The 22,368-nt window shown below is 41.2% G+C and overlaps 1 protein-coding gene across 2 annotated transcripts in view; it reads right to left on the reverse strand.

The window, feature by feature from the left end:
- Positions 1 to 802: 802 nt before the first annotated feature.
- Positions 803 to 22,368, reverse strand: part of SLC1A3 (solute carrier family 1 (glial high affinity glutamate transporter), member 3) — an 80,746-nt gene continuing 59,180 nt past the window's right edge. For both annotated transcript variants that reach the window (XM_010853774.1, XM_010853775.1), the window contains 7 exons: positions 15,900 to 16,104; positions 12,708 to 12,750; positions 9,406 to 9,698; positions 6,613 to 6,846; positions 5,818 to 6,012; positions 4,780 to 4,914; positions 803 to 3,131 (listed from right to left, as the gene is read on the reverse strand). In XM_010853774.1, coding sequence (XP_010852076.1) covers positions 2,927 to 3,131; positions 4,780 to 4,914; positions 5,818 to 6,012; positions 6,613 to 6,846; positions 9,406 to 9,698; positions 12,708 to 12,750; positions 15,900 to 16,104 — 1,310 coding nt within the window. In that variant the 3' untranslated portion in view covers positions 803 to 2,926. The remainder of the gene's footprint in view (positions 3,132 to 4,779; positions 4,915 to 5,817; positions 6,013 to 6,612; positions 6,847 to 9,405; positions 9,699 to 12,707; positions 12,751 to 15,899; positions 16,105 to 22,368) is intronic.

The following is a 22,368-nucleotide window of genomic DNA, read 5'->3' on the forward strand; positions in this document are numbered from 1 at the left end:
TGTGCACTTTATTTCTAATCTAATGCCACTGCTGATCTGACAGGAGATACCATTACTGTGGCCCAGAGGTTGTGGACCCCTGATCTAGGGGTTTTGTGGACCATACTTAAGAGACCCTCCTCTAGGTGGCTGCCACCTGCTGGTAGAGGGTTAGATTAAAAGGTCTCCAGACACAACTTTAATCAGGGCATTCCATGGTACTGCCTTTCACTTCTTTATTAAAAAGCATGACAGGAAAAAAAAAAAAAAAAAGCAGTTACTCATAATTCATACTTTATGAATAGAACGGTTCACTGGCACATTGGCTGTTTCTGAAATATCCCTTGAGATCTTATTCAGCTCTTTTCACAAATGGCAGCAGTCATCACATAGATAAATCTACCTAATTTGAAGGTCAGACAGGAAATTACTTTTTTTTTGGAAGAACCACTGGTGGCATTACACTCTTCTAATTAATCCCAACATGGAAATGATTCACTCTATTGCAGAAATCTGAATCTGAAATGAACAAGTAAATGCAGGCTGTTAAAGCAAAATGCTTCCCTCACCTCCTCCTGTTTCCAGCTTCAGTTTTAGGAGCTGGGCAGGGAGAGTATGTCCTTTCTGATTTTCTTGTGTTTGGGTTCCCTAGCTGGGCCTTCCAAGATTTTACCTAGTAAAATCTAAAAAAAGAAAAAAACCAAACAAACCAAAAATCTGCAAGGCATCCTTCCCAGCATTATCCTGACCTCACTGAACTACTTCCTTGAATGAAAACTTTATTTTCCTTCAGGGAGAAGAATAATAACCACATGCAAAGATATCATGTAAAACTAATTTTTTTCTTTATTGAAAATACTTCTACAAAGTAACGCTTCTCAGTCCACACTGGGTACAAGTGATATGCAGAGCCTGTGATGGGCTGGCGAGAGGGTCATCTCAGAGGATCTGCTTTCCCTAAGAGATGGTTAGTATTAAAAAAGATCACACTGTGTAACAGAGTTAATTTGACATGGTTAATTTTTGCTCTACTGGTGTCATGACAGCCATGGATAATACATTAAGTTTTGTAGTGTATTTCCCAAATACAGCCTTGACATTAAATGGTTATTCCACCACAGCCTAACGTTAACTTTTGTACACACGTAATGCTTGCGATCTATATAAAAATATCTCTAATTGTGTATCAGAGGATGTATGTCTATATTTTCAATCTGTTAGCATAATTAAGTCCATTCTTCACCATTTTCAGTCAGAAACTCAAACACAGTTGGTATTGTCTGACAGCTCCCACTTCACATCTTTAACTGCATATTCCTTACAGGGTAAAAAAAAAAAAAATTAATCTCCTCTAAACCTGGTAGCTGCCTTGCCTGAAACTAATGCCCCAATGTCTTTTTTTTTTTTTTTCTTCTTGGAACCACGCTGACATGGCTTCATACCGATTCATCTTCTACTATTTCTCTCATGGACAAAAACACAATCAAATCAAACACCACTCCAGCTTAAGATTTTGAATGATTTTGTGAGTGGTGTTCCAACACAAAGAAATATCTTGTTTTACTCATTCTGAGAACTTTTGATGAGAATCAAAAACCTTTTCAAATAAGAGACCACCCACCTGACTCTGGGACCTCTAGTAGAGACAGAGCTCATTCATTTGACTTGTTTAAAATAATATAAGAAGTGACCTTATATTTTAATCTGCAGACTTCCTTAGGGAATGATTTTTGAACTGAAGAGAAAACGTGTTTCAGGTTTAAAAAAAAACAAAACACCTTTTCCTTAAAGATGACTTATAATCTTGGTGTTTTAAAATCCTCTGTTTATAATATCAACCATGCTCCATTCTTTCCTGGCTGGCTCTTTAGTGTTCCAAAGTAAGATGGGTAAGCACCCTTGCCAACTGATAGTCTTACCTTTTATTTTCTAAAAGTCTATGGTCAGTTGAGGAGTGGTGGGAGACATCCTTCCCAGAAGAATCCCTTAAGTTTGGGAAGAAAGAAAGGAATACATCCCCTCTTGGGAAGAACTAAGCAGAGTTTCATGAACAACTCCACTCCTGGAATGCCTCCAGTCTGGTGACGTGTAACTGACATTTTGGACTCAGGACCTCGTAAACCACACAGCCATCCCCCCCACTATTTAGAAACGTTCATTTGCAATGAATGTCTGCTTTGAAAGTCCCATGCTCCATGGAATGATCCTTGCTACAGAACACTCTGAGGGGAATTTGAGGAATCTGATGTTCTTTCATGGTGCCACCTGATGTTTGGACTGGAATCAATCATAAAGGCATCTAAGGAACTTGCTCATTTTATAGATGGGAACACTGAGGCCTAGAGATAAGACTTCATAACTTCCCCATGGCACACGGAAATTTCTCTTCACATGCCTCCTTACAGCTGTGCTGTGTATTAATATTGTCCTGCTACTAATAAAATAAGGACACAAATCATAGGAGAAAGGCGGGGGGGGACCCTCTTAATATCCAACTAATAACCCATTGCTGATCAATTTGTTTTGTTTTGATCCTAAAACTGAATTGTATTCTGAAGGATTTTTCCATTCTGAAAGTTGATTTAACACCATGATTTTAGCTGAGTATTTGTTTTGAGTCTTTAAATTATAAGATCTATCACATTTACAGGATTGTGTGCCACAGAAACTTGTAAGATCTGATCAGGACTATTTTTGATCTCAGTACCTTATTAGATAAGACTAACACGAAATGACTTAAAAATTTCAAGGCTGGGATGAAAACTATACATTTTGGCCACTGCAAAATCCTCCCTTGATTTTGGATGAATACTTCCCAATCCTGTCAGGGCAGGGAGGAGAAGGGAGGTAAGGGGCTTACTGGTGAGAATGAGTTGTAATGAGATGGAAATATTGTATACTGGTTTTCAAACACCTGGAGCTCAAGGAAGCATTTCTTTGTGTTAGTCTACATCTTGGTCTCACTGTCCATGGATTTTTCAATTTCGCTTTCCTGGGAAATCAGCTGATATGGTTTCTTCATTTCATTCTCTTCAATCACTGAGTTACCCATTTCGACATCCCGGTTCTTCAGTTCATGTCGTGACAAGTGTTCAACAATGCCGGCTCCTAGAGAGTCTCCCAACACGTTGGTGGTGGTGCGAAGGCGGTCCCTGGGGAAGAGCGCGGAGGAGTGAAAAGCGAGGCCCCAGTAAACATCAGGAGCTTTCAGCTCATGTTCTGAACTAGCCAGCTAAGTCATTGGGGGCATCTCTTAAGTTCTGCTTCCCTGTTTCCTTCTATTTAAAATTAATCTTTGGTTCTCTTTCCTTCCTTTTACCAGAAGGTCTCAAATTGGACTCTAGAGACCCCTGGGGGTCCCTAAGGTAAAAACAATTTTCATAATAATGCCAAGATATTATTTGCCCCTTTCCATCTCACTTTCTCATGAATGTCTATCTAGTGGAGTTTCTAGAATATTACAAAATAACACAAAAGATAACAAAAGAGATTGAAGGCAGAAGCAGTTAGTCTTGTATTAAACTAGATTTTAAGGAGATTTTCAAAGATGTAAAATGGTGTCATTCTTTTCCCTAAATTTTTGGTTTGGAAGATGGTATTTTTTTTTCAGAAAAACGTTATATATGTTAACATGTAATGAATTTAGTATTGTAATCTTTAAATGTATTTAACATTTTAAAAATGCCCAAGCTTTTCTAACATGATGAACATTGATAGATATGACCCATACAGATAAAAAAGTTTGGGGAGTCCTCAGTTTTTTAAATGTAAAGGGGTTATGAGACTAAAACCTTTGAGAACCACCAATTTACGCTATAAAAGTCTTCACATGAATCGAGTAGGACTGTGGGGCAGATAGTGGGCCGAATGCTTCCTACGTACCACTGCATTTAGTCCTCGTAGCACCACTGAAGACATTCCTGTCTTCGTTTTACAGAGGAGGAAACTAGGGTGGCCGGGTACCCTCCCAGTATCACATGGGGCAGGACACAAGCCCAGATCCGAGTGACTGTGGGTCTCTCGCTTCAGTTAATTACCCCCCTCCCCCACCTGATAATGCCTTGAGCACACTGAGCTTCTGCGGTCATTGGATCTAGCTCACAGCGTCTATGTAGACTCTATCACCTACTGCGTCCTTCTAGGCTTTCAACCTGGGCATCCTGGGGAGAAATTCTGTAAGTGGAAGGGAAAGAAGAGGAGTGGAACGTGTCAGTCGAAAGGGTGAGGGGAAAAGGGCAGAGGGATGAGCCCTAGAGGTTAGGGTCTAGGGTATTGTTCTTGGAATTTTCCCCAGAACCAAAAATCAATTCTACTTAATGACGCCAGCTCTCTTTTCACTGTCTTTGGGGACGCCCCACTCCCTGCGGGGATCAGATGGGAACATCTGCCCTGTATTACGCCATTGGAATGGGAAGCACAAGGAGAAAGTCTGAGCCAGCCTGGGAGGCCCACATTTCTGTCCCGGCCACCATGGGGACGTGTTGTGCAATTCAGAACTGACTTCACCGATTTATGATGACTTTGCAGACAGTGGGTTTCCCAATCCCCAAATGGCTTTATGGAGTGAGAAGGGTAACAGCCAGATGTGCCCTGTGGGCTGATAAGGGGGTGAGTGTGCATAGAGTCTGGGACTCAGGCTCCAGATAGCCGTCGGGATCAGGCAGGGAGCACGATAATTACAGGCCAAGCTGCCCCTCTTCCTGGAGCCCTTTGGCAGGGGTGCCAGGCTGCCTGGTGTCCTAAGACGACAGAGGGGCCCCCACGATGGCAAGTCGGATGATGCAGCCCGAGTGTACTCACAGGAACCAGTCCACCGCGATGATGAGTGTGATGTCGTCGGTGGGCAGGCCCACAGATGTCAGCACGATGACCATGGTGACCAGGCCTGCCTGAGGAATCCCAGCTGCCCCAATACTGGCAGCCGTGGCTGTGATGCTGTTAGAGGAAGTCCCCAAACAGAAAACCTTTGTTTAAATCTCCCCAAATAGAGAGCAGATCCTATAAAACATGCACAGTGGTGCTGTATGACTTGCCAAATTAAGGACACATTTTAGAAAAACGTAAATGAGATTGTTAAAAAAACCCATTGAGTTAATAAGCATATTAACTAATACTTATCAAATGCCTACTATGTGCCTCCTGATATGTGAAACATGGCTTACCTCATTTGCTTCTTGCAACAACCCTTCAAGAATTGGTCCTACTATTACAACCTTTTCTAAATAAAGAACTTTGTACCTAGATATTGGGTTGGCCAAAAAGTTCTTTTGGCCTTTCCCCTATGATGTTATAGAATACTTCCTCATGTACCTGAAAGTATTTCGTAAGGTCTAAAATACTGTCTAGTTATAATAACAATTTATTTCTAATAATTCCTCTATCCAAGCAGAGGATTGTAAGGGATACTGAACTTGTATGGCCACCGTGGTCAGAAAAACAAATCAAATTTATGAATTCAAAAGCAAAATGATTTATGAACAAAGTTCTGTAGCACTATCAATATTTTTTACAGAGGCGATGTGAATTTCATTTGTAAGGCATATAACCCGTCTGGAACTCAGTTTGTTAAATATCTATTTGATAGGCTTATGTGACAATGTGAAAATGTTTTATGAGTAGATATAAAGTGGTATTCATAAAGTAATAAGTCTGTGGAAGAGACTGTTCACGGTTCCCTTACTTTGTCCCCCTTGTATAGTACCAAGTGTTCTATAGAGTAAGGGACCAGAGCTTGTGATTGTGTCAAACTGGGTGTTACCCTCATCTGGATGGCCCTGATCACTAGCTCATCATTTAAAGGCATTCTTAAGAAAATGTCATGTAGAATATTCCTGGTACCTGATTGTAATAATCTGTCCAAAGTTCAGTTCGAAGTTGTTAACTTGAGCAATGAAAATGGCAGCCAGGGCCTCATAGAGGGCGGTCCCATCCATGTTGATGGTGGCCCCCACGGGGAGCACGAATCTGGTAACACGTTTGTCCACGCCATTGTTCTCTTCCAGGCACTTGAAGGTGATGGGTAGGGTGGCGGAGCTGAGCACAGTGAAACAGGACATGTCAGTTGACCATCCTGACATGTGAAGCAGGGCGTACCTCATTTGCTTCTTGCAACAACCCTTAGGGAGTTGGTCCTACTGTTGTGCCTGTCTGTTTTAGTACTTTGGACAGAGAGTTCCTTCCTCTCCCATATTCTAAATTAAAGGGAACTAAGTCAGCACTATTATAAATAGGGGAGCAGGATTAGAACAGTGGGTCTCTTCACTGCATCATTTGACAGCTCTTCTGCTTCTAGGTTCCTCCATGAGGCATCGCTTGTGATTACTCTCCAACTCCCGCAAGAAGAGCCTGTGCCGACGCTCTGCCATCTCAGATAAAAGGCAACTGGACAAGGGAGATGAGAGTGGGCAGGAAAGGATAGTTGATTTCTATTTTTCTCCTAAAAGTGTGTATATCCAGCCATTCCCTAAATCCCAAATCAGTCTGATTAGCATCAGAGTCAAAAAGCCAATTCATGCATCTAGACATTTAAAACCTGGAAAAAATGCACCCTGCCACTCCAATCTGAAGGTTCTGGTTCAAAGTAAGTTTTGAAATATATTTTCTGATAGGAATAAGCCATGGATATATCTATACCTGGAGGAAGTTCCCAGAGCTGTGATGAGCGCTTGCAGCAAACCTCCGATGAAAACCCAGGGGTTTTTCCGCGTTACCAGGAAGTAGAGGAGGGGTAGGACAATGACAGCATGGATGAGCAAGCCCACGATGACTGTCACTGTGTACATGGCCAGCTGTCCCCCGATCACTCCCATGTCTTCCATCTCAACAATTTTCCCTGCAATCAGGAAGAGTATGCCCAGAGGGGCGTACCTATGTAGAAGCAACACACGCACAGTTGGAAGCCTGATTTCCAACAAACTATTCCACAGAAATTACCAAGTGATAAGAAAAAGTCAATGAGAGTTGATTTCCAAACTTTTCTGCCCAGGATACTATGAGGGCTTGCAGAAATTATGAACTTCCTTCTTTCCTTTTTTAAAATATAAATTTAAATATAAATAGTACTTTAGACTTTCCACTAACTCAGAATTTCTTTAGGTCACAGTTTTTTTTCTCCAAAGCCAAGAAAAATGGTTGGTTCAGAGGTTTTGTTACTTACCTCTTTTTTTCCCTAAATACCTCAGTCGCTTTGGGAGTCCTCAGATGCCATCCACTCTCCAAGCCCTCCCCACCGCTTCCTGTTCCCCTGCTAAATACCCTGAACAGTCAGAATCTACTGAACCAATTTCCAGACTTCTGGGCAGGGGAGAGGGGGCAGCATTTCCCACATCAGAGACTGATTCCCAAGCTAAAGCAAGATGTATACCATGCCATTTCAGTGTTCTAGATTTGCAGTCAACTCTCTTTATCAAGGACCACTTTTATTGGTTTTTCCTATATTACAACCTTGTTATAATATTACATGCGTGGTATTTTTTTTTAACTTAAATAAATGTATTATAAGAGGAAATTACATGTTACAGTGCAAACGAAAAACTAACACCATTTGCGATGAGTAGAAGGCAACCGTAAAATAAACTCACAGCTATCAAAGTTAATAACATGCATGTATGTACCTCCACAATCAGGTTATAAGTGCTCTAGTTAAGCAATTATTATCCACAGGCTGCTACCGCTATTTGCAATCCTTCTTCTAGATCTTGCTCTACATCTGAGCAAGAATTAACATCGGAGACATGAAATGGATTATACATTGAATCAAGGCTGTGCTGCCAGGCTTTCAACTCTCTTTGTTCGATGCATGCTGTAAACTACAACCCAACTCCCATTACCACAAACACAGAAGTCGATCACCCTTCAGGAGAAGGGTCTGTTGGGAACTGTGGAGGACTTCTTTTGTATTGAAAAATACAATGGTTCTTTTAAAAGCCCTTTAAAAACACAGGCCAGAAAAGTATAAGAGTACCTGTTTTCAGAAATGTAATAACTCAATGTTGAATGTGCAGGCGAAATGTACAGCTAGAAAAAGCTACATGTGAGGTTCATTCAGCAGCCTTTGAATAGACTTCTTTCATAAAAGAGGTGAAAGGTAGAGCATTTTAATAATATGAAGATAAATGTCCACTTTCAGCCCCGCCAAGGTTTCCAAGGAGGGCCCCAGCATTGCAAGGGGGATGCCTGTGGAGACCGCACTCTGATCATCTTTGTGTTTCCGACTTCATATCCATCTTGTACAAACTCCTGAAAAATGGATTCTCTGGGCTTCAGTGGCAATAAAAACCAAGGATATTTTTAATCACGTTGGTGAGTGCTTTTCTTAGGAATGGATGCCTTCCTGCCTCAGGTGCCAAGAGGGAGTCTGGATTTTAAATAAAGGATAAAAGGAAAGCAACCCTCACAGGAGGTTTAAACCAATCACTGGGTTCTTCCCTGCTGGGGAGAGTTTACTTTTCCAAGGTCAATGTTCCTCTGTGGATTTAGTCTTTTCCTTTGTCTCCTGCTCTCAACTTTCTTTGAAGGAAGTTTTGTTATAAATTGTGGCTTGGCTTTCTATAACACTTCCCATGAGTCCCTCACACTAGCTGCAGAAGGGCCATTTACACTTCCTTCTTAGGACTGAAGTGGAGGAGAGGAGAGCTCTGTTTTTCTGATGGTTCAGGGGCCTCGGCCTTTGCTTTTCCCTCTCCTGGGAATGTGATTCTCACCACTTTGTATAGCTAGCTTCTCCTGGTCATGCAGAGCTCAGCAAAAAATGTCATCCATCTCTTCAGAGGCCTTTCTGTCCCAACCAATGCAAATTTTAAGCCTCCTCCTCAGTTATTTTTTTTTTAATCACACCACATGATATTATATAAAATAAAATTATATAAAAATAAAATAAAATATTTTTATTTTATTTTTTCTCCATAGCACTTGTGACTCCAAGCATATGGTTGATTTGTTTAAGAATATAAGATCCGAACAAAGTCGTAGTATATAGCTCAGGAAACTATATGTAATATCTTATAATAAACTATAATGGAAAAGAATTTAAAAAAATGTAAGATCTAGGACATCCTTGTCTGTTTTCCTCAGTGCTATATCCATAGTGCCTGGCATTAAATGCTTGGTATACAGAAGATAATAAAAAAATATGTATTGAATGAATAGTTAATTAGTTGTAAAAGAGGAATGAGCAATGGGATGCCATCAGCACTGGAATAAAGAAGTTGACATCTTTCAAAACCAAGGAAGCAAACTATGAAAAGAGGTTCACAGATACGTTCAAGGCTACTACCAGCCCAGAAAGTCACTGATTTTCTTATGCTTACCCGGATGAAATCTCTGCAATTGGCCATCCTGCCTGGTGGCATCTTCCTCAGAACAGAACACAAGTTGATGGCAATAAGCATCTTCTATAGAGCATACAGAGCAAATGGAAATACATACCACATAATCACTGCTACCAATCTCATGATGGCTTCGTTGAGAGAATCAAAGAACTCTCGCAGGGCCTGGCCCTGCTCCTTCATGTTTCCAATCACAAATCCGAAGCACATGGAGAAGACAACTAGTCCTAGGGCATTGACCCCATTCACAGACCCTGGGACTGGGACTAACTCTTCTGTGATCCTCGTCAGAGTCTCCATGGCCTCTGACACATTGTTTATCACGGCGCCCACGAGTGTTTCGTTGGGCTGGATGGGCACTTTAAAGCTCCTCTTCTCATAGTTGGTTTTAAACTTAAAAAGAAAAGACACAACAGAGATGAAAGATGATTTTTCTTTTCTTCTTTGTACTTTTCTGCTCGCATTTTCTGTAATGATATACATTACCCTCAAGTCAGAGAACTGTGTTATAGAAAGTATCTGTCTATCTATATCTATCATCTAACTAATCTGTGACAAACCTCTACTACTTCCTCAGTACAGACACACACACACACACACACACACACACTTAAATATACAGCAAATCATAACAGGAAAGAGGTTGAAGATGTTGGAGTAAACATATGCATGTTTCTGAAACCCTAATAAAATGACTATAATAGGCTTTTTAAAAATTAAAAGATATTCACAACAATTCCTGTATCCTCTATGGGTTCATGTTATGTGATCACTGGCAAATCACCTAACCTCCCTTTGCTCATATCCCATAGCTGCAAAACAGGGGTCACTGGGCTGACTCTACCTCACAGGGTTGTTGTAATGATCAAATTAAACAATATATGAGATCATCTGATAAATTTTAAAGCACAGATTTAATGTTGGCTAATGATACTCACAAATAAAGCTCTTCTGGAACTAGACTTAGTTGGTGATTTTGGTGACTATTAAAAATTTTAATATCCCCAAACAACATTCCTCCAGGTATTCCTGATTATATCAGTTCTTAAGCAGAAGTGTTTGATTGGTGAGGATGACAACCCACTTCTCAAGTCTACAGAGGAGTTTCTCCTCTTACTCAGGAAGTGGTCTTGAGGCTTCCCTGGTTGCCCAGTGATTAGGAATCCACCTGCCAATGCAGGGAACATGGGTTCAATCTCTGGTCCAGGAGGATCTCACATGCTGTGGGGCAACTAAGCCAGTGTGCCGCAACTACTGAGCCTGCGGGCTGCAACCAGAAAGTAGCTCCTGCTCGCTGCAACTAGAGAAAGCTTGTGAGCAGCAATGAAGATCCAGGGCAACCATAAACAAATAAATAAATCTTAAAAGAAAAAAGGGAGATGGTCTTTCTACCAAAATGTCTGCATAGATGCCCCAGACAGAAGATGCTGAGTGTCTTCCTGTGGCTATTTGAAACAAGCCCATCTCTCTATGATTTTAATAAGAACAGAATTTCTGGCCTTCACATTGATGGTACTAAAGCACCAGAGAAAGTAATAATCTATGGATGCTGCCTGGATCTAGAGTCTAGGGGAAGAAAGCACAGCTGTACATGGAATGCTTGGCCATCACTTTACCAAGAGTACTGGTAAAGTATGGGAGACTTTTTTTGTGCAGTGGGAAACTATCATTTCCAAACAAGGACATGGCCAGCTGTCAATACTGTAGACGTAGCCCTAAACAATCAGTGGCATTGCTGGTAATTTTAACAAAGAAACTGGCCCCGTTCTGTCTCCTATTCCAGTCAAATCTGTGTTCAATTGGGGTGCTTATGCATTTTAGTGCACCCCAATTTTAGACTGTCTAGGGTGAATTTTCAATCCCAACTAGCCTTTCCTACACCTCCAACCCTTTCCCCTAAGACACAGTTTGCAGCCGACACAGAAACTGCAACCTCACTTGCATTCCGATCTAAGACAAATAGATCCGGAACGATACATTTGCTTCTCCTTCAAAATCGTGTAAGTGCTATCCAAAACCAAATATTGAATACAATAAATCCGTGTGAGTCAGCACTTTTCCCAGTGCTGCTAGAAATCAATGTTTTTGAATTCGTCCAGTGCCAGCTGACTAACTGGAAGAATCAGCCCCATGGTGCTGGGGTTGGCTGGCTGGATTGAAAGGGGATTATTATTTATGGTTACAGTTGTTTTGAATAAAAAGAGTTAGATTTTGCCTTGTCAGCCTTTTTTTTTTAAAGAAAGAATTCTGTTTGAATTTTGCAGTATGTGCAAAATTGACTATTAAAAACGGTCAATACAGATTTTAAAAAGGGAAGAAAAGTGAAGAGTGGAAAACTTGGCCTTCCATGGGGTCAGGGTTTGGTTTTGTTTATTTTCCACATCCCAAGCACAGGGGTTAGGGAAAGTGACACCATCTGGGGAAATGTTTGGGAACTACTATTTAACAACTATAATATTTAATTGTTTCCCTCTTAATATTTTGGGCAACAAAGCTTTTTTTTAATTCAATTGAGGTTAGAATGAGCTTTACTCATTTTATCCCCTAATAGTAAAAATGTATTTGTGTGTTCAACACAGAGAGCCAAGGGTTGCTTGGATTTGGTGCTAAGAAGAACTGACGCTCACTACGGCCTCCTGGGAAGTGTCGCATCAGCCTGGATACTGCTTTCCAGGAAGGGGAACAGAATGTAGAAGCAGAAAGATGACAGAATTGGGAATCAGCACAACAGGTTTGAATTCTGGGTCTGGCATTTACTACTTGTGAAATTGTATGCCTGTTACTTGACCCCTCTGAATGATCACAGATGAGTTGCCTCATTGATGAAATGAAGACAATGATACCCATCATATTTATGTGAGGAGTAAATACAACATTAGTGCTTGGCACAGAGCAGACATCCAATACGTGATGGGGCAATCCTTTCTGACATGGTTCCTCCTTTAGAGTCCTTTAAAGGCCCTCAACAGACTTTTAAAAAACACAACCCACTGACTTTTAAAATCAAACCCAGACACTTGAATAATCTCCCTAATCTTTGAAGCAAGTTGTAAATATATCTTATACTGGAGTTTGTGTGCTTGGTGAGCTTTTGTGTATGCGATATGGAGGAAGGGAGAAAGTCTGCTGATTAGCCTTCTTAACAATTAACAGAGACTTAATGAGCCATTTGTATGCAAGACATATAGTGTCTGGCAACTAATAAGCCTTCAATACAAGGGAAGACCCCTCCCTCCCCTCCCAATTACCCAGAAAACTCTAGTGCTTTCCATCTAGTTGGCAAAGGAAGTTTCTTATTGCAGGGAAACAGGAAAAAAAAAGTAAATTCAATTAAAAAGACAGCCACACTCTGTTTGCCAAAGAGGAATTTCAAAGGGGAATTCATGGCTGTAGAGTATTTACCTGTTTAAAGCAAGCTTCCACCAGATTTGGAGGGAACATATTCCTGCAAAGAAAATAATGATCACTTGAAACTTTTCCAAATAATAAATTAGTTCCTTAAATACCTTTTCATTGTGTGTAAGGTAAAGATTGCATCCAACTAAGCGGCAGATGGAAAAAGAGACAGATTTTGGTAGATAGTTTTGAAATGGGACACAGGTCATCCCCAAGTGTGGTCCATGTAGTTCATATTTTTCAGTTTAAGTCCCAAATCCAACTCATCTGTCCTTTTGTCAGACAAATGAATTTTTAAAATTCAGACATCAAACCCTGCGCCCAGGAAGAACCCAAGTGAAAATGGAAATACCTTTTAGCATAAGCATTCTGGTTGACTGGGGGCAGGGGGAGGTCATTAGGGGTCATTCAATAGGGGTCATTTTAGTATCACGCTGGGTGTTTAGGGACCAAATGTTCTGAATCAAATGTCATGGTCAGACTGTGGAATTTTATTCTCCATAAAGTCCTCCCAAAGAACGCTGGGGGATGAGATAATGACTCTGAATGGTTAGAGCTTCTAGCCCTTTGGTAACCAACAGGGAGATGGTCCACAGAACTTGAAGTTGGGGTCCAGGTGGCAGAATTTGTCATTTCCTTAGACCAGTGTCTGTGCTCATGGTGGGGAAGGAATGAGAGTCAGCACTCTCATTGGGGAATTTCTAACCAGCTGTGTGACCTTGGGTGACTCGTGGCGTCCATGCAGGTCTCAGTTTGCTCATCTGTTAAAGATGAGATGGGTTTAACTATCACCAGGGCTCCAGGATGGAAGCCTGTGGAGGAGACATGACCTGGGCAGCTGGTCAGAGCCCGAGATTCCAGCAATTGTTAAGTCATCGATCGTATGTTAAGATTATAAACTCTTGTCTCTTCTTACTGCCTGGACCATCCTGTTTCTTTGTTCTTCCCATCTATGCTCTATGGGTCTGTTTCTATGAACCCTGAGATAAATGTTTAGGAGGTTCCAAGATAAATGCTCAAACCCGGTGTGTGGGGGAGGACAGGCTATTCTTATACTTGTCACTGGGGCAAGGAGGGGCAGAAAAGCATCAGAGAATGACAAGTTCCCAACTCTTTAAACAAGGAGTAGAAATTATACAGAAAGAGAATATAATAAAATACCCCCAATCCAAACTACCTGAAGGTAAAGTCCCTGAAAAAAATGGTGAAAAGCTTTAATTAACTGTAGGAACTAAATAAAATCATTGTCATCAGGTGCCAACTTGATATGAACTAAAACAGAATGGCTTATTACCTTCAGATAACTGCCATTAACTCCCTGGAAAAGGCTTTCAAGAGGGGGCTGTATAGTGCTTACACACAGATGCTACAAAGTCACTCGTGGTAGGTACTGAGAGGTGCTGCTGAAAGGTCCTTTGCTGCCCAACTCACTCCTGAACCTAACAGCCACGGACCCATTTCTTGAGATGGCATGGGAGACTGAGTTGCTAGGAGGAGCGCTTTCAAATGGTCAGTGGGGAATCCTAGAGTAGACATCTAGGACTGGCAAGCCAGTCACTCTGCAAGTAGGTCCATTGGAAAATAAGGAGGAAAGAGCTAGGTTTGGGAAGACAGCCTGGATGGGCTGCTGGCTGGACTGTTGAGCAGGTGGGACATCTCGAGGTCTGTGCTAGGGTATCTTCCATTTGCCCTTCTCCATCTACCCGCCATCCTGCTCTGTGCCTGCGAGGCTGCCCCGTTGCCTTCTGGCTTCCTGTTGGGTTTGTCCAGTGGGAGGTGCTGACAGATCACAGACAGAAGTGGGAGAGAGAAGTGGATGTATAGGTTCTTCCAGCTCTCTCTCTTGGCAGGTTGGGCAATAGCTCCCTTCCTCCAAATTAGAGCTCCAGCCCCTGTCCTTGGTGGCCTTTTCCAAGGCTACAGCTCATCCTGAGTTCTAGGAATAGCTCCCTTCCTGACCTCAAAGCAACAGGTGGTAACAAAACAATTTCCTATTGCTGATAGTCCCCGAGTGTCTCACCATCACTTGTAGGCTCCCTTAACCCAGCCCACACCTTTGCACGCCCTGTTCAGTGATCCTTTTGAGCCTGCAACGCTCCCCTCCAGGACCTGACCCATGCAAAAGCAAATGTGGATAGACAGCAGGCAGGGAAGTGCCAGGATCAAATTTAGGCTTACTTCTCAGTTCTGTGTAAATCAGACTATATCACTGGGTCTGTTTCAAGTACTAGATAAAACTAATTTGTAATCAGTATACAGTTTGTATATAAAAACAATGCTAAAGAAGTCATCCTTTAATCTTTTATTATTGATTTGCCAAATCCTTTCTTCATAAATAGTACAAAAGGAAAACCTTAGGACAGGTGAGATCAGATGATCTCTAAGGTCCCTTCTGGAAATGAATTGTTGTCTATAATGGATGGTGATACAGATCACAAGTTCCAAATTAGAAGAGTCCAATGAACAGGCTATACTTGAGGGAAAAAAATAGCCTTAAACAGTAAGACTTGAGAAAGGTAGGTCAAGAATTATTGAAAGGCATTATGCTAAGTGATATAAGTCAGAAAGAGACAAATACTATATGATTATCACTTATACGTGTGGAATCTAAAAAGTACAGCAAACTAGTGAGTATAACACAAAAAGCAAACTCACAGACACAGAACTAGTGGTTATCAGTGGGGAGAGGGAAGGGGAAAGGGCAATACAGGGGTTGAAGAGTAAGCAGTACAAACTGATAAGTATAAAATAAGCTACAAGGATATACTGTACAACACAGGGAATAAAGCCGGTATTTTATAAGCAAAGTATAACCTGTAAAAAATTTTGAATTACTATGTTGTACACCTGTAACTTATGTAATTGCACAACCCTATACTTCAATAAAAAATCATACACACAAAAGAACTATTGATATTAATATTCCAAGATGAGCTGCACAGTTAAGAGGACTGAGTGCTCAGATTCTGAATCCTAAAAGCAGGGCTCCTAAATCTTTATCTTTTCCTTGCTCTTTTTATCTCTTTCACATGAGATCAGAAAACGGATCCTTACTTCCATTTCTGTTACATGTGATCTTCATTTCAAGCCCAGCAGGACTGGTTCAGTTGGATACCTCTTCTAGGGTTTGATCAGCTCCCCCCGAAAGAGGAGAGGTTGTCAAAATATACTCAAGAGGATGGGCTTGCAAGGACGTACCTGATCAAGTCCAGGAAGGCGTCTGCAGCTGTCACTTGTACAATTTTGCCTTCTCTGTGCATGTTTTCCTTTGTGCCCTTCCCAGGATGGATGATGATAACAATGATTATGCCAATCACCACGGCAATGATGGTCGTAGTCATGTAATAGACTACAGCTCGCATCCCCATCTTTCCTGATGCCTTACTATCTAGGGCCGCCATTCCTAGGGAAGGCAAACAGAAGGAGATTTTCAGGAAATCAGTTCAGGGAATTGTCCAGTGGAAGGTAATGGGAAGAGCATTTCCTTTTTCACTCCCCAACCCTCTCCCACCCGACAATGGGATTTTATACATGTTATGAGAACTTGGCACCAAATTGAGTCAGGGCATCACAAAAGGTGAAGGGGAAAAGCCATAGAATGGCTAGGCATCAGCTGTGTCAGCTAACACGTGATCACCCATTTTCTGCCCCAAGAGTTGATTTCACATGACTCTCTGATGGTTTGAAGGGGCAATCAAATTCTTTCCTAGGTTGCTACTAGTTGGGGAAGCTGTGAGTGTGAATTAGTGAGTATTGTGTGTGTGTGTGTGTATATGAAGAGATACCTTAAAAAAGGTTTCTGGCAGGATAATCTAAGCATATCTCAAGTTTTGAGCACTCTGCAGACTCACACAGAGTAACTACCATTAAATTCTTTTATAAGAATTATTATTTTATGTATGTACTTGTAAGTTTTTTTATTTTTAATGTAAAATTTAAGCTATTATTCTATTCACTTACTGAGTTATCCTCAATTTACATTGATAGTAGGCCAAAGTTCTCAAACAGCTTCTCTTGTTGTTTCATTTTATCTCATCTCATCAACAGTTTTTAAAAACAGTAATTTTGGTGGGGTTCCTCTCATTTTTGCTCTCTGCCTTCCTCCACCTTGTCCCACAGGCCTGGCATACCTTATCTCATGTGAAACATTCTTCCCCTCTTTTTCAGGACATCTTCAAAGTCTACCTCAGACAAGGCATGATCCTCTGTGAGAGAGGAGGCATGATGGTGAATGTTTCCCTAACTGTTCTAGCAAATGGAACACATCTCCATGCCTCTTGGGATGGAAAAAAATTGGAAATAACCCAAAACTCTCAAAAGATTAAGTTTTCATAATCATAATATGGGCTCTTCTGTTTCATTAACCATTTCTTCATTTGTCTTTTTTCTTTCTCCCCCCCCAAACTTCCTAAAACACTAAGATTCAATTATAGCATCATCCAATCGTAATTAATCAAACTATTTTTTTATTATGCAAAATCATAATTTTATAAATATATTAAAAGTTTACACTGTAGCTCAGTGATCAGTATCAGACTCTAACAGTGGTTCAATATGTAGGTAGTGACTCTGTTTATATCAATGTATTTAGAGTAAGGTAAAGTATATTGGATAATGTCCATGAATGCCAGATAACTGGCTGGGTTTGCCCCCAAATCTTGATAATGGTAATGAGCTTATATGGGAATTGAAGCCATGATCTCCAATTTATAATTTCATGTGTATTTGAATCAAATCATTCATAATTTTCATAATAAGCACGTAGTACTTGCTATATTCTTATTTTTAACAACAATCTATAAGGCAGATTAAAAAGCAGTTAAGTAAATTTCTCAGTTCTTAGTTAATACCAAGTAAAATGAAGTGGGAACTTGAGCCCAGATCTTATGTAACTGAATTTAGTGTACTTTCTGCCCCTGAGAAAACCACCTACAGCTCCCACAAACGAGAAGGCCAATTTTGGTTTTAAGGCAGTGAAGTTAGCTTCTTTTATCCTTGCCCTAGGCTTCTTGAAACCTAAGGTTAACACCCACTTGTGAGGTTGGCGCCACTTCAACACTTTACCATCATTAGAAATGGGCTAATCTGTCCTCAATCCACGTGGTCCCATCCCCCCAGGTTCATCCGCAGGTCTCCTATGGTGTCTCAAAATATCTTGGCTTTCCTGTGCTTGAAATCATTTCTCCCAGAAGGGGCCCACTCTCTTTCCCATCATTGCCTGAGCTCGTCACCACTGAAGCCTGCAATTCTTCGGCGGGCGAGTGGTGTGGGCACAAAAGGCCGGATATCTCTGCTAGGGGTACCAGGCGGCAGTATTCTCTTCCTCCGAGATGCTTTCTTTCCCTCTCGCCTTCTATTCTGTGGTGCTGTTCCGTTCTCACGCCAACTCTTCTCTGCCGCTCCTGCCCACTACTCCCGACCTATAGCTATTCAGAGAGAGCGCTAAGTGGTCAAGGCACAGCACTGGAAACCAACGTGGCAGACAAAGGAGGAGGCTTAAATCTCCCTCCCTCCCACCATGGGGGAGGGCTGGGCACTGTTATTCCGGAATTCACAGCTACAGGGCCATCAGCTCTAGGAAACAAAGTTTATAGATTTTTTGTTTTTCTTTTTTTAAATAAAGTTAATAAAAAAAGAAAACCAGTGACTTTTTACTCCATACTTTCCAATTGTGAAATAGATGAAGACAAACACTGAAGCATTTTCTTTAGCAATGAGCCCAGAGAGAGAATCGATGGTCAAATGAGAGGCCTCACCAACCTCTGCATATTGACCCTGATCCTGTGAAAGAGAATAAAGCAGCAACTGCTAACGTTTTAGAAAAGGCAGGGGTGTGTGCGGGTATCTTTATTAACCAAATCTCCATGGAGGTCCTTCTTCTAAAGGGGTCTGGTGTCCCATGAGGGGCTGCTTGCTGACTTCTGCTCTGGGTACCCCAGTGCCCCTCCCCTCCTCCTTCCAACTCTAACCTCTCCCCTTTTCTCTGAGTAGGGTCTGTCAAACTAAAGGGAACGCTAGAAGCAAAGCCACACACTGTCATCAGGGCAAAGGTAGGATGGATGTGGACAATCTGTCACAACACCGGGTCTGCAAGAGAACAGCCTCAATGCTGGAGGAGCAAAGGAAATGGAGGAAAAGCTCTGGAAGGCAAAACTCCACACGGGCAGGCTGTCATTCTTCCTGTCTCTCACCCCGACTCTGGGGCCATCTCCTTTCTCAAGCCTCCCGAAATTCCAGACAAAGTGCTACACACAAATGTCAGAGTGTCTGGGCACAAGAGTAAAGCACTAAATCACTTTACAGAAAAGGGAACTCTGGCAGGAAGTGCTCTAAATGTTTGAGAAGGGGGAAGTCTGCATGGAGCCTCGTCATTTTAAAATATATGGAGGAAAAGGGCACTGGGGTGAGGGCGAACGAGGTCACTTGGGTATGCAGGTACTCGTGGGAGTATGTTATGACGACTCTGTGTTCATCTAAATACGTACGTGAGAAACACATTCCCGGGCAAGTAGTAAAGAGAATGATCTTAACTGGTCCTTTTTTCCTCATCTGATCTGGGCTTAGCTGAACCAACCCTATTCAAGACATCCTGACATCTTTATTATGAAAACAATCTGTCATCAGAATTGAGATCCTCTTGAACCCCAAGAAATACTATATTGCCTATTAATTACAGTTCTGCCATAGTTCTTCCAATTACAGTGACATGTTTGTAAGTTTATATGTTTTGTATATTTTGAGTTAACTTTTGTGCTGATCCACTAAATCACTCACCAAATTCTTCCTCTCACCAGTGGCACATCTAATTTCATGACAACTGTATGTTGCAGATATTGTTGATACCATTTTAAAGGTAAAGAGACAAGAGACCAGAGAAGTTAAGTCACTTGCCCAGTGTTGCACAGCTAGTAAACAGTAATGGCAGGATTTGAACCCACACTCCAAGGGAGTGCCCTTTCTACTATATCTCAATCCTTACGGACAAGCTAGGAGTCACCCACGTTTCATGCACTTTTATCCATACTGGCTTTCTCTAACTTTATTGCATTTGAGTTCAATGTTGAAATGAGCCATCTGGCTAGAAGAAATTTGCATACAGGGAGGTAACTGTGGAAAAACTCTGACATTTCCCCACCTTGGGGGGAAGTGGACCACAGTGGTCACCAGAAGGACTAGCTAGAGAGCAGATCAATCCGTTCAAATTCCTCATCATTCCTAGAAAAAGAGCCCAGAATGTGTTCTAATGGAGCACTGAGGATCATGGATATTTGCTGACTGTGGGCACATGGATCTTGTCTTCTTTTCTAAAAACAAACCCATCAAATACCAGTTGTCAACAAAGTAATCAAGTCAACTATACTCCAATAGAAATTAATTTTTTAAAAGTAATTAATCATTCATGTCTGCAAACCTAATATATGTTTACCAATGAGTTATGCATCTAAAAAAGACTGAACAAGACATTCTCTAGAATGCAAAAGATTTAGACTTTGCTTCAAACACCTGAATATTTTAGGCAGCAGTCACTCTGAAGAGAGAGGAAGAGAGTTTCTTAATGCAAATGTGTTAGTAAGCATTTACCTCTTTATTTATGAAGATAATGTTTAAGTAATCAGTTTAGCACAACAGAAAATGCATGAAATTCACGTTTTGGGGCAAGATGGGGATGGGGAGAGAGTGTTCAATAAATACGTATATGGAACTCTTGTAAGTTTATTGTAAATTAGATTTCTTCTGGTATAATATTTGGTATGACTTATTGGATAAATGAAATATGTATTCAGTCAAGTTATTAAAGGGTAACATATAAATAATGTCAAGTTCCTAAGGCTCTACTCTTTGCATGGATTTTATTCTCCCATCTGCTAAAAGTCTGTCTTATACGTTAATGGGTCTCAGTATATTCTTCCAACGATTCCTATTTCTGGCTCTGAAATGTGAAATCTAAAGAAGAAGCCTTCTGCTATGAATGCTCTTTCTACTCACCCTCATGGTGTTTCATTGTTCTTTCAGGGCCACTGGATCAGGCCCAGAAAGAATGGAAAAGGGAGGGGGTGGCAACTGCTGCCTCAAGAATATTGCTCTGTTTTAGTTTTTTATTTTAGATATACTCCTTCTCTACCATGGGTTTCTCAGACATTTATCTAATGAAAGCCGCCTGTTCTCAAGCCTCCTAGAATTTTAAGACGGGCAAACTTATAACAAGGAAATCAAGGATGAGTGGTAGTATATACCGTATTCATGTGATGTTTTTTCAATAAGAAAAACTAAACTCTAAAAAATACAACGTACTTCATATTTACAGGCCAAAAAAGGAGCTCTTGTGTCCTAGAGCATCTGCCCATTGCTGGAGCAAGGGCACCCTGGACCCTCAGCACATACAGCAGGAGAAAAAGCTCTGAGGAAAGGTGTGAGGGGGTGGGAGTGAGCATGGAACAAATTGCTGTAAATATCCTTCTAAAACTATGTGAAGTTTTTTTCCTACTGGAATATTTTCTTCCAGCTTCTTTATAAACTAGATTGGAAAAAAAAAATAAGTTCGATGATTCTAGGGGTTCTAGAACAGAAGGCAAATCTTAGTTAGGTTAGAAATTGTATCATAATTTTGCATCACAATGAATAAGCTGGTTAAAGCCTCAGAATTTAATCGAAGAGTCAATATTTTAAAACTACTTAAGGCCAGCCTCAGGCATTTTCAGAAGCACATTGTTTTTAAAAAATTGTGGTTCAGTGATTAAGAGTTCAGGCTCTGAGGTTAGAACACCTGGATTCTACTTCTAGCTCTGGGATGCCCTGTGACTTCTGGAAGCCTTAGTTTCCTTATCTGTATCACGGGAATGAAGAAAGCTCCTTCACAGGGTTTTCATGGCTCTAAAGGGACTTCTGTACAAGATGCACTTAGCATTGTGCTTGTCACATACTGAGCATTCAAGCAATGTTAGCTGCTATTATTAATTAATCAAATAATAATATTTGACCTCTCTAAGTCTCCATTTCACCTAGACAAGAAGATAATACCTACACTGCAAGCTTATGGAAAACTTACATGAAGAATCTATACAGAGTAAGCCCTTGATAAATGCTATGATTATTATATGATGCCCCCTGTTAGAATTTTAGTGCCAGGAGAGCAGAACAATCTGTTTTATTCATTGATGTAGCCTCCTTGCCCCAAACAGTGCCTGCACAGGAAGATGCCCAATAGAATGTTGAATAGTCATTCTTACCACTGTTGTTGTTGTTATGCTGGGAGGAGGTCACAAACTTTTTAAAAACATTTCACTTAGGCTAGTGTTCGAATGACCAGCACTAAAATTGTTGTGTTTAAAATACTCTGAAATTCAGACTCGCCAATTTTGATTGCTCGTCCCCACGTTTATCACAGTGTCGTTGTTGTTTGGTTGCTCAGCTGTCGACCCCATGGAACGTAGCCCACCAGGCTCCTCTGTCCACGGGATTTCCCAGGCTGGAGTGGGTTGCCATTTCCTTTTCCAGGGTTTCTTCCTCACCCAGAGATCAAACCTGCCTCTCTTGCAAGTCTCCTGCATTACAGGCAAGTTCTTTACCATTGAACGACTGGGGAAGCCCTCTTCCCCAAATTTAATCTGAAGTAGTGAGGTTCCTTCTACCTTGAAGGAGAGACAGACCTTGTGGGGAGGGACCCAGC

Source organism: Bison bison, unplaced genomic scaffold (genome assembly GCF_000754665.1).
Source record: "Bison bison bison isolate TAMUID 2011002044 unplaced genomic scaffold, Bison_UMD1.0 scf7180017864331, whole genome shotgun sequence".
In the NCBI taxonomy this organism is placed as follows: Eukaryota; Metazoa; Chordata; class Mammalia; order Artiodactyla; family Bovidae; genus Bison; species Bison bison.